The sequence below is a fragment of the Platalea leucorodia genome (assembly GCF_965183815.1).
Source record: "Platalea leucorodia genome assembly, chromosome: Z".
Taxonomy (NCBI): Eukaryota; Metazoa; Chordata; class Aves; order Pelecaniformes; family Threskiornithidae; genus Platalea; species Platalea leucorodia.
This window is the reverse complement of record NC_138858.1, coordinates 20,103,460-20,114,366: the sequence shown is the minus strand read 5'-3', so window position 1 is coordinate 20,114,366 and position 10,907 is coordinate 20,103,460. Positions and strand designations below refer to the sequence as shown.

General features: G+C 40.6%; 1 protein-coding gene across 2 annotated transcripts; it reads right to left on the bottom strand.

Moving 5' to 3' along the window:
• Nucleotides 1-6,407: 6,407 nt before the first annotated feature.
• On the bottom strand, nt 6,408-10,256 carry GPX8 (glutathione peroxidase 8 (putative); the record flags this gene model as incomplete). Of its 2 annotated transcripts, none has more annotated exons than XM_082335880.1 (3): nt 6,408-6,571; nt 9,174-9,435; nt 10,050-10,256. In XM_082335880.1, the coding sequence occupies 3 exons, from the start codon at nt 10,254-10,256 to the stop codon at nt 6,408-6,410; spliced, it is 633 nt and encodes a 210-aa protein (XP_082192006.1). The 2 variants fall into 2 exon arrangements, with proteins under 2 accessions (XP_082192006.1, XP_082192007.1); XM_082335881.1 differs by having other exon boundaries at nt 9,174-9,309; nt 10,203-10,256.
• Between the last annotated feature and the right edge of the window lie 651 nt (nt 10,257-10,907).

The window sequence follows — 10,907 nt, the reverse complement described above, 5'->3', positions numbered from 1 at the left end:
GACGGGAACGCTTGGAAGAGGCGTGAAGCGGGGCAGAGAGCAAAGGCTGCAGAGAGCGGCTGAGGTAAGGGCCGGCACCGGCATTCGCGCTCCTCTGCGTGCACTGCACGGAGGAGTCCCCCTCTTCACGCTCCCGCGGGGGGGAGGGGAGGAAACTGTCGAAAATAAGTGATTTTGAAAAAACGGATTTTTTTCTTTTCCTTTCCTATTAATCTTCACACTTTCTTAACTGTAGCATCTGAAATGTCAGAAAAACACAAGTTACGGTAAAGTGACATCTGGTGAGGGGAGGAATCAAAACCACCTGTGTGCTTCTCTTCTTTGGCGCTAGAGGGACTGCTTGCTGTTGAAAAGCAAAAAAGTTGCTTGACCTGATTGAAGGGACTGTACGGATTTACAGAGCTCTCTTTTTATTGGCACTGCAAGCTGACTTGTCCACATTTAGAGGGTGATAAAGATAAAAGGGACAACGAAGAACTCACATATACAGTACGAACATAGGTGGAAAACCTATTAATCACCAACAATATGCTTGACAGTAAGCAAGCGGCAAAATACAGGCAGCTTGTGCCTTAAGGACTTGACGCAGATCGCAAAACCTGGTGAGGCTGCAGTACGCACTCCGGTGGAGTGGGTGGTGAAGGCGTGAAAGGACTTGACCATACTGAAAATACTGAAGCAGGAGATGAGCAGTGTGCCCTTACATACAATGATGGCACAGAAATGTAGCCACCAGCATGCTCAGAATATCACTCCAACATAAATATTTTATGTAAGTGACCCCATGGGAAAAGCCATGTTGTTAAAGCAAGCAATGACTGGGCTATAGGAGAAGAAAATTCGGTTGGGGGGTGAGGGGAGCTACTGGCCAAAACTCAACAGAATGTAACAGTCTGGCAGTGTGTGTTAGCTGGCTGTTGTCTCTGATGTGTCAACAGCTGCTAGCTGCACTCCATATTGTTTCATTCAAAAGCATCGTGGAAAACTCAGAAGTGGCCTCCTCTTGCTGTGGAATAAGCAGAAGTCAATTAGCCAGTGCTTTTCTGTGGCTGCTAATGGCAGCACTGGGCTCACCTAGGCTGAGGGCCGGTTCCAACAGTGACCATAAATGGATGCCCAAGGGAGAAAAGGACTGAAGTACGTGTGTGTGACGCTAATTAGCTTGTGGAGATGACATACTATACTGGTGCTCATGCAACTAAGGCAAGATACTGTTTGCAACACTACCCAGTTCCTTTTGGACAGCCTGGGATCTGAATCTAGTCATACCACACATAGGTTTTATACTATTACTTTAATTCAGGTCTTGCTGAATCAGAAAGTTATCCATGCCATTTATTTCATGACAGTATTTACTGCTTGAACTTGTGTATATACATATATGAAACATGAACCGCAAAACAGGTGAGCAATGCTGAATTTAGGTAGAAGAGACCTTTCCAGGCATGTTACTTCGTATGACATCTTGCTCTGCACGGACCCTGTGTCTGGTAGGCAGTGCACCGCTAGCTGGCTGCTGTATCTGAACGTAGCAGTCACTACTGCACTGCCGCCGGCTGCAGGGCCAGCTCATCGCTCTTTAAAGGCGGTTCCTTTGGAAAGTGCTAGGGTTCTAATTTCCAGGAATGCAGGTGGTGCATTTGTGTGTGATGGGATGGCAGTGTATGTTAGCTGGTTGAAATTCTGACATCAGCTAACATGCAGTTGCTATCCTTTTCCACATACCGTGATCATCAGAATGGAGAGCTACTACTTTTATATAAGGCATCTTTTGGGTCTACCTGATTATTGCTTTTTTTGACTGTCAGGCTAATTTTTGGTATGATAGTGGTATCCTGTATTTTTGTTATCCACCATTATCCAAAGAATTGTGAGAATTTTTGGTTGATTTAGATTCTGGTTTTCATTTGCTTTTAGATACCAAGGTAACAGGAAGTTTATAAATACTTGAAACAGGTAAATAATTCAAACATTTTAAACAATTTTAAGCTCTGGAAGTTTTCTTAAAGCAAAAGAAGCACAGTTAAAAATTCATATGAGTTTTAAAGTTTGATTTTAGTTTTTTTATAATGATATTTGGCAAATGAAAGTTGGTTGTTGTTTTTTTGGGGGAGGGTGTTTGGTTTTGTTTTTTTTTTAACTGAGTAATTAGATGCTGGAAAGGCTTAAAGTCACTTTCACCAACTGCCTGAATGCTATATCTGAAAAATAATTACCTTTCCATTCTATAAAAAACAAGTCAACTTCAGAGTTTTTCTTCTCCCCTTGCTTCTAAGAATAACTTAATTTGTGAACAGCAGTGCATTAAAACAACTGCACATAGTCTCGCCAACCAGGAGGCACAATTTGAATAGGACATAATATACTTCAGAAGAATAAAGGCTGGAAGCACATTGATGCTTTTCATTCATGTTACACTGGAAGCTTCTGTCAAACACACTGCCACAGGCAACAGAGTATTATCTCTATCCCCATCCTGGCACTTCAGGCACTTAGAGAATGCAAAAGAAACTCTTAGTTGTTGCTTGCTTTGTCTGGGTGCTGCTATATGTGCCTTGCAAAGTGAAGGTCTCCTAGGAAGAGAAATAGCATCAATGTTTGTGAAGGTCCGCAGAATTAGGGTGATCCTAGTGTTGTGTGTGGTGATGAGGCAGTGTATTGTTAGTTAGCTGTTCTTCATACACCAGCAACTGACTACACTGCCACATTGGCACATCGCTGTTGAGACAAGAATATAAGCGCTGTTATTAGAAATATCTCATTGGATCCTTAGCTGGTATGGGGCCCAGTGCCTGCCTAGTTCCCTGGACTGAAAAGAGCTGTGCTAGGTTATGCAAACTGAGTGAATGCAGGGTATAAAAACAAGTGTAACTGTGTTTGAGACACTTAGACAGCTAATCCAACTAAAGAATTTACTACATAATGTAAGTAAGAGTTTCAGGTCTGGGCCCTATGTGAATGTTTCTTTTACATCACTAAATGTTACTGAAGCATTGATCTGTGGGCTCAGCAAACAAGTATTTTCCGATAATACTTGAATTAACACAGAGATGTCCAACCAGCGACTGAAATGGATTTAGAATATTTGCACTCCCAGGCAATTTTTTGTAAAGAGGACCTGACAGTTAAATGGTATCTGTTGGAGATAATGAAGATATGTCAGACCTAAGGAGTGAGGGAAGCATGAGATAGGAATGAAGGAAGTGTTAGGATGAAGGAAGTGTTAGGACGAAGGATGCAATAGGTTATGCTCAAATGGAGTAGGAGAAACTTTAACACTCATGGACCAAACTCTGTTAACCTCTTAAGAGGGCAGTTTTATCTTAAATTGGTGGGATTATTTAAGAATCCAATAAATAGGTTTTAATCTGCTTATAGCATTTGTAGTTTAGTATTTTTTTATATGCTATATCCTACATAAAGTGTAAGTGGATATTTATACAAACGTATTCGCATTACTTCGTTGGCTTTTTGACTATAGATAAATGTGTGCTTGTGTAACAGTGTTCTAACTTTCATTTTATTTATTTGCCTTTCCAAGTCTGTGTAGATTTGGCAGTTAAAGATGCTTTATTTTTCCCCTGGGTAACTGGTAACTTGGTTTTGAGAAAGAAGTGATTAGTTTATCAATGATCTGCCCTATATATTATATTTATATATTTATAATATTGTATTGGAAGAGCTGGTATGTCTCATGAAGAATAAGTAGTACAAACATACTGAGTTTCTGGAGGAAAGTTAATTAACAGTAAACTTTGAAAAACTTGAACTCTGTTTAGATTCAGGACCGAATGGTACCTATATTCAAATTTCTGCAGAAGATGGTTGTAGTGGATTGTGACCAAACAGTAAAATAAGAAATTCAGTGACTGTTTTCTGAGGCAAAACCTTCTTTTTCTAGGAATCTGAAGTAAAAGTAATCCAGGAAGCAGTGAATTAAATAATTCTGTCCACTCATTTGTTAATATCCCGTGCTATTTCTGAATACCAGGAAAGATAGTTATCTTAATGCTGGCATTGAGTTATTTAAGATTACAGTGTATCCTGTGAAAAACAGAATATGAGCTTTAGTGAGTGAATCCCAAGCAGGGTGTGCGCACTCCCTCGTGATCCCTTGCAAACTGGAAAACAATACTGCACTGTTTATGTTTCATAGGGTATTTAAAGACCTTGAGTGAAATTTCCTATACGCTGAGTAACTCTCAGGCAATGCCAGGGCTAAACCAGATTTTTTTCATGTGTTCCACTAACAGCACCCAACTGCTGTGAAGAGCAGGGAGCTATAGCAGTGCACATGAATGGACATACATGTTTTAGTCATGTGCATTTTCAAGTAAGGATACCATCCACCATTTGTGGGAAAAACATTGTGTCCTGCCGCTTAGTTCTGTGGAATCTAAACTGCTCCCAGTAAGGGGAGAGGATCCCTATCTCAGTTCCCTTCCTGCTCCATCAAAGCAGCAGGGTCATGTGACAAAAATCACCTGACATGTTCTGCTAAATGTTCCCAAGGCTGGAACTGTACATGTACGAGAAGACCGGAGTAAAACTGGAACGGGTTGCCCAGAGAGGTGGTTGATGCCCCATCCCTGGAAACATTCAAGGTCAGGGTGGACGGGGCCTTTGAGCAACCTGCACTAGTTGAAGATGTCCCTGCTCATTGCAGGGGGGTTGGACTACATGACCTTTAAAGGTCCCTTCCATTCCAAACTATTTCATGATTCTGTGATTAAAACACAGGACCTCAACATAGGAACAGGAACTGTCTTGACAGATTGGATGTGGAATCTTGCGGGCTAATGGCAAACAGCTCAGCAGTTGGTCTAAAACACCAGCAGTAGGCACATTTGGACTAACGAAACCGTTACATAGGCCTTAACTGATCTCTGAAAGTTAGAGTGGCTAAAATTGTCACGCATAAGGTTTGACTTCCCTTCCAAAATGATGGCTGTCATTATTGAGGGTGACTTTGTTTAATCCTCCACATCAGTATCATTACTCAATCTTTTGAAGTGTTTTTTGTCCTTATCCTTCAGGGGTTTTCTGTGAAATTCTCAATGAATTCCATAGATAAATGAAAAAATACTTTTTGTTTTAATTGCTTTTGCATTTCTCTCCTTTTTAATACAGTTAAGTGGCTCTCTTTATTTGGAAATGTTTTGAAGCACTTCAAGTATTTTTAGTCTTGCAAGAGAACTGCTACCAGTACTTTTTCATATCGAAAAATCTTCTGAGACACTAGTTACTCTCATTTCTGTTCTCTCAGCCCTCCTTTAAGACTTGGACAGTTGGAATGAGGTTCCTTATTCCAATTTACTGTCTCCCTTCATCAAACGTAAATCAAAACACTTGGCAATTTGAAATCAAACAGTGAAAGAGAACTGGAAATGGATTTGCAGTTACATGTAGGATTGGGGAGACTGCAAGGTGAGAATAGTGGGGCTTGAGGCATGAACCTTCATCCCCTTTGTCTACCTCTCCTTGAAGACTGTTGTTTTATCCCAGAGATGCGAGGTAGATGGCTGGGGAGCGTTGTCTTGGACCGTCTCAGAAGGATGTCTGTTCGAGTGCCAGGCTGTTGATTTTTGTTGTCCCTTGAATCCTGCTGTAAGCAACCATGTGTACTCACACAGGCCCTGCCTGGATCCCAGTCAGAAGACTGGGAGTCCAGCAGCAGATGAGCTCACACCCGAGGCACTGTACTGCTGTGCAAATGCATGGAGAAGGCTAAAGAGGTTAAAGGTGTTGCTGTGAAGGTGAAGTGTAAAATTAATCAAAATACAAAGCAGGCAAGGAAACATTTTTGCAATTTTTTCTTTTTCTTTTAATAATTTTATTTTCTATGTACATTTTTTTACAACTAAGTTGACAGCTTCGCAATTCAGTAATCTTCCTCGAGAAGATACTGCAAAGCTGGTATCTTCAATTGCATTGGTCTCTAAAAACCCTGGTATGATGCCTCTGGGCCCCATCTCTTTCAGTCAGGGCAATTACATGATAATGGAATATAAAAATCTATTTGTTACTGGTAGATGGGAAACAAAACACTTCTGTGCTAATACTGAGTATTTTATCAATAAATCCTCTTCTTTTTAGCTATCTCCCTGCTGGTGACAATTGTAATTGGCTATTGTCAGCAATTTAAAGAAACATTCAGAGAATTTATGCACATTGAAGGTCCATCCCTGCAAGGTACCGAGTGCCTTGCCATTCTCTAGCAACCTCAGTGGTTTGCAAGGCCGTTGCAGGAGCCATTCCAACATTAATAGACATAGAGTAGCTGAAAAATACTAATGCCAAAGAGAAGTAAAATCACCTGATGGTTTAGCTTCTAGCAGCATTTCCCAGGAATGTAGTAAGGCTGTGTACCCATGCTGTTGCATGGATTCATAGTGTGAATGGCTTTTTCAGAGGTCTTCTCTTTTTTTCACGATAATCTGCCTGATTAATGATGCTACTTCTGGCTTGATACTTTCTATGGGCTCTTCGGGTCTCCAGAATTTCACAACTTTACCCTCAGGGCTGACAAGGTACTTCCAGAAATTCCATCGAGGCTCTTTCTTTGAAGAATCTGTAAGAATGGCATCAGATCATTTTAGTGACTTACACTTGTCATTGTTTCATTACTGTGCAGTGATTCTTCAACTATTTATGTTGAAGTAATCCCACGTTGTTTTTAGCTAGTAGTCTGGGCATGGATTTACTGGTTGGTGTTAATGATCTGAAGAGTGGGAAGAGAATGATGCTCTCCCCTTCTTGTGAAACTGTTTAAAAGAGGTCCTACTTCTACTACACCCTGCTTCCTAGGGAGGAGGATATGAGGGCTGCATACTCATTTGGGGAATCCCCAGTTTTATGTTGGGTTAGGGGAAGTGAAATGGGAGCAGGAAGTCATACTGGTGACGGCTTAATTCAGCTCCTTTCATCCCATGAAGCAAAACCTTACAGGTATCTTTGCTATCATGAATACCTAGCAAGATAATTTCTGAGATCAAGGGGCTATCGGGGAACTACGTGCTCCTAGAGGAGGCAGAAGCAGTTTCTTGACTCTGGCTTTGTCCTTGGAGAGTCCCACAGGTTCAGAGGAAAATTGCTTTTTGAGAGAAGAACTAGAAGAAAACTCCAGGAGATTTTGACTGGGGAACAGGTGTCCAGTGGGGAACAGTGCTGAACCCTACACTGATTCTTGGAAGCAATGAGTTGAATTTTGCCATTGGACTACATTTGTAATGTCATGACTGTAAGAGGACACCAGGGCAAGCAAATGGGTATGGTAAAGCTCATGTCATGGAGGCTCTGGCCCAGCTAGTAATTATCTCTTTGCTGAGTTGTTGTATCTGGGATCAGTCTTGAAGTAACATAACCCCATCTCTGAATATTCTTGCAGTGTTCATTAATGCATATGAATAACTCATACAAAGTACAGACGCATAGGAAGGTGGACATTATTTGAAGAAAGATGTGACCACAAACCTTGCACTGGCCCAACAAAATGGCTTACTACTATGAAAGCAACAAGAGGCAGTTGTGTTAAGAAAGGCCTTGGCACCATGTTTATGCTGCCAGTGGATCCTTTTTGCACTAGATTGTCTGACAGTGCTGGACAAATTGTAGCTAGCAGTCACAGTCACAAGGGGGTGTAGCATGAAGATGTTCAACCTTCTGATTGGCAAGATAAAGAAACAGGTGCTTCTTTAATTGAAGATGCACAGTAATTTCATGTGAAGCAGAGGAATGCAGGAAAAGAAAGACTTTATTTCAGAATATTTAAGTACCACAGGATCTTTCTCCTTCTTGTGGGTGAACAGCATGTCAGATAAGAACCGACTGAATGAATATGGCTGTTCTGTTTCTGTATAGGTATTAATGTCTGATACTGATTATACTGGTAGTTAGAATCTGGATTCATCCCACCCAGCTGGTACCTGCGTGCTCTGGCCTCCTCTGTAATGCACTGAGAAGCACCTCCAGAGTGCATGCAGTAATTCCACTGGACATCAGGCAACTCAGAGCAACAAGGCTTTACCTGAGGTCTTTGGTGACATGCCTGAGGGGAGGTAGGAAGAAACACAGGTGCAGCGACAATGGCGACCACTTAAATTACTCCTAAATGATAATAATTTTCAGGTGCATAAGAGGCATCACAGAGGATATGGGAAGAAGCAGCAGACTTAAGTGATGTAAGGTTTCATTTAGATGTTGAAATAGCTTTCTGACAAGAGGAGCTGTGAAAAACTGGAATAGACTGGGAGGTTTTGGAATCTCTCATACTGCAGTAGTCTGGAGAAGCACGTGTAGTACTGATTTCGGTAAATGTGATCCTGTCTTGGGGCAGGGAGATGCAGTACAGGTTTTGGCCTTCTCCTACCTTATTTTCCAGTTAAAATATGTGATAAAAAAGGATTATGTTCTAATTACCCTTTCTTTCATATATCAGTGTTTAGTATGGGACAAAGACCTGGCCAAAGCTCAGGAAAATTCAGAGAGGCTTTTTAAGTTGGCTTTGGGTCTGTGGGCTCTTTGGTCAACTGAAGAGAGTTTAATTTCGCTTGTGAGAGTATGAGGCTCTAACTCAGTAAATGGTTACTGTAACAGGAGTATTTGTGTGAGTGGGTTTTGCAGGCTGAGTCCTGAAGTTCACAAGACAAATTAATGGATTTTTACATATAATCACAAATTAGTGATTATATGTAGCTACAGTGTATATAATCCTGCTTTACAACACAGGTTACATAAAGATGGACATATGACTCTGCTAAAACAGGAGTCTTCTCATCTGCATGTGTTTGTGTAAAATCTTCCACTAAAGCCCCCCCCCCCTTACATTTTTGTCTATGAGAAAAGTTGTTTTTCAACAGAAGTCACATAATATGAAATGGGATTTTGTAGGTGGGAGTTTTTGCACTCAAGTTCATACATCCACCAAATGGATGTTTCTATCTGGGCTGGTCACAGTAGGCTGTTTTTATAATCAGTGGGAAGAAACGGATGCTTTCAGGGTACAAGTGACCATATTTTTGATATTGACATTGAAACCAGATGAATTGTATGCTGAGTGCCTGTTTCTCTCCATAGACTATGAAGACTACGATGTTTCCTTACAAATTCAAGACTGGAATTTAGGGAGAATACCATGGTTACAGGCAGCTTGATATATAAAAGAAAACAGTTACCTATTAGAAATTTAAAGGCAGGCTCTGCTTCTGATCCTAGGATCTTGATTTTGTGGAAAACAGGGAAGGTTACTCCATAGTTTCCTTTGGCAAAAGATTCTATTTCCTGGCTTGAACTAGGCTCTGATTCTCCGAACTGGTTGCAGGGAAAAGCCAGCACAGTGAAGTGGGAGGGACCAAACTCTCTGTGTAGTTCTTGCAGTGCGATGTAATTTTTGTCTGTGTGTTGGCAGTAACTGGCCACGTTTACAACCAGAGTTGCCTTCAGAGAAATAAAGTTATAGTAGTAAGAAAAAAAAATAGAGATGGCATAGACATTACAATTAAGACTTAAAATGGCATCTCCCACTACCACAATCGCTCCTGCCTCAAGGCTAAATGTAATCTGTCTGATCATAATTTCATTAAACAGATAAGGATGATAGCAGCTTAAGATACTTACTTTCAGACAACCCGTTTTAAAAATCCAATGAATGGATAAACTTAAACTTACAGCTTTGTTTAAATGTAAGCATGTAAAAAAGCAGATATTTAGGACAGGCACTAAAATTGTATTTACTAGATCAACTTCCAGAATTAAACACAACATGCTGCCATTCTTAACTAAGATTAAAACGCACAAATTGTTATTATTAGTCTATATTGATTTATAATGAATATGAAAAACCATTTTTCTTGATTTATTAGATCTAGTACTTAATTCCTGGAGCAGGCCTAGATAAAATAAATTTTTCTACAGCTTACTGTTTGAAGAACAGGAATTTAGCAGAAATCTCTGCTGAAAATTCCCATAAACAAACTTTTTGTTAACCTGCAAATGGAGACCTGTTTTTCAGTGAAGATTCAAGACAAAAATATAATGAAGTAGTAACTTACTTTCCCCCTGTACTTCTCCAAGGAAATGATCCTTCCTCGTGAATCCTTGACTTCGAAAGAATAAAAATCTTTGATTTTAGGTTTAAAAAATTTGAGTTGCAGCAGGCAGAGAACGGCGGTACACAAAACCATCGACAGAAAGACAACAAAGACTCTGGCTTTGGGCACTGAGTATTTCAGAGGATAAGTAGTTGTGAGAGGCTCCATTTTCGAAATCTTTGGAGAGGAGCCTGGGCAGGCCTGGAATGTGAAGGAGGAGCTGAAATATGAAACTCGCAGCTTGGGCTGGAAAGAACAAGCGGCTCATTTTGTCCCTGCTGCAGAAGTGGCTGTTTCATATCACAGTGCTTCTGCTGGGCTTCAGAGCTTTTGGGTAAAGTACAGAAATCTCTCTGACTGGGAAAAAAAAGAAATGAGTGAAAAGTGTGCCACACAAGACTGGTGTCTTATGTGGCTTCATTTTGCTGTTTTATATTTTAAAGATGTTTGCCTGTTGCTTTTGGTTTCTGAAGGTACATCAACATGTAGCGGTTACAGCTCAGTCATGGAAGAACCAAAATTTTCTCTGTCTTTTTTCATGTCTTCCCTTGATCAGTTCTTCCCTCTTACTTTCTGTCCATTTGCTATTCCCTCTCTTCCTCTTGGCTTTCATGATTTTGTTTTGTCCTCCTCACATTTCTGTTCTTGGGCTTTTCTAAGCTATTACTTGATTTTCAGCCCATGCTACTTGTCAGCCTGCTAACTTTCTTTTCTGCCCAGTCCAAACCACCATTGAAGAGTGATTTCTGTCTCAGTTGTTTTTCTTATCACTCTGATTTTTTGCTGCGCTTAGAGGCTACATTTTAAAGGATGAGAATA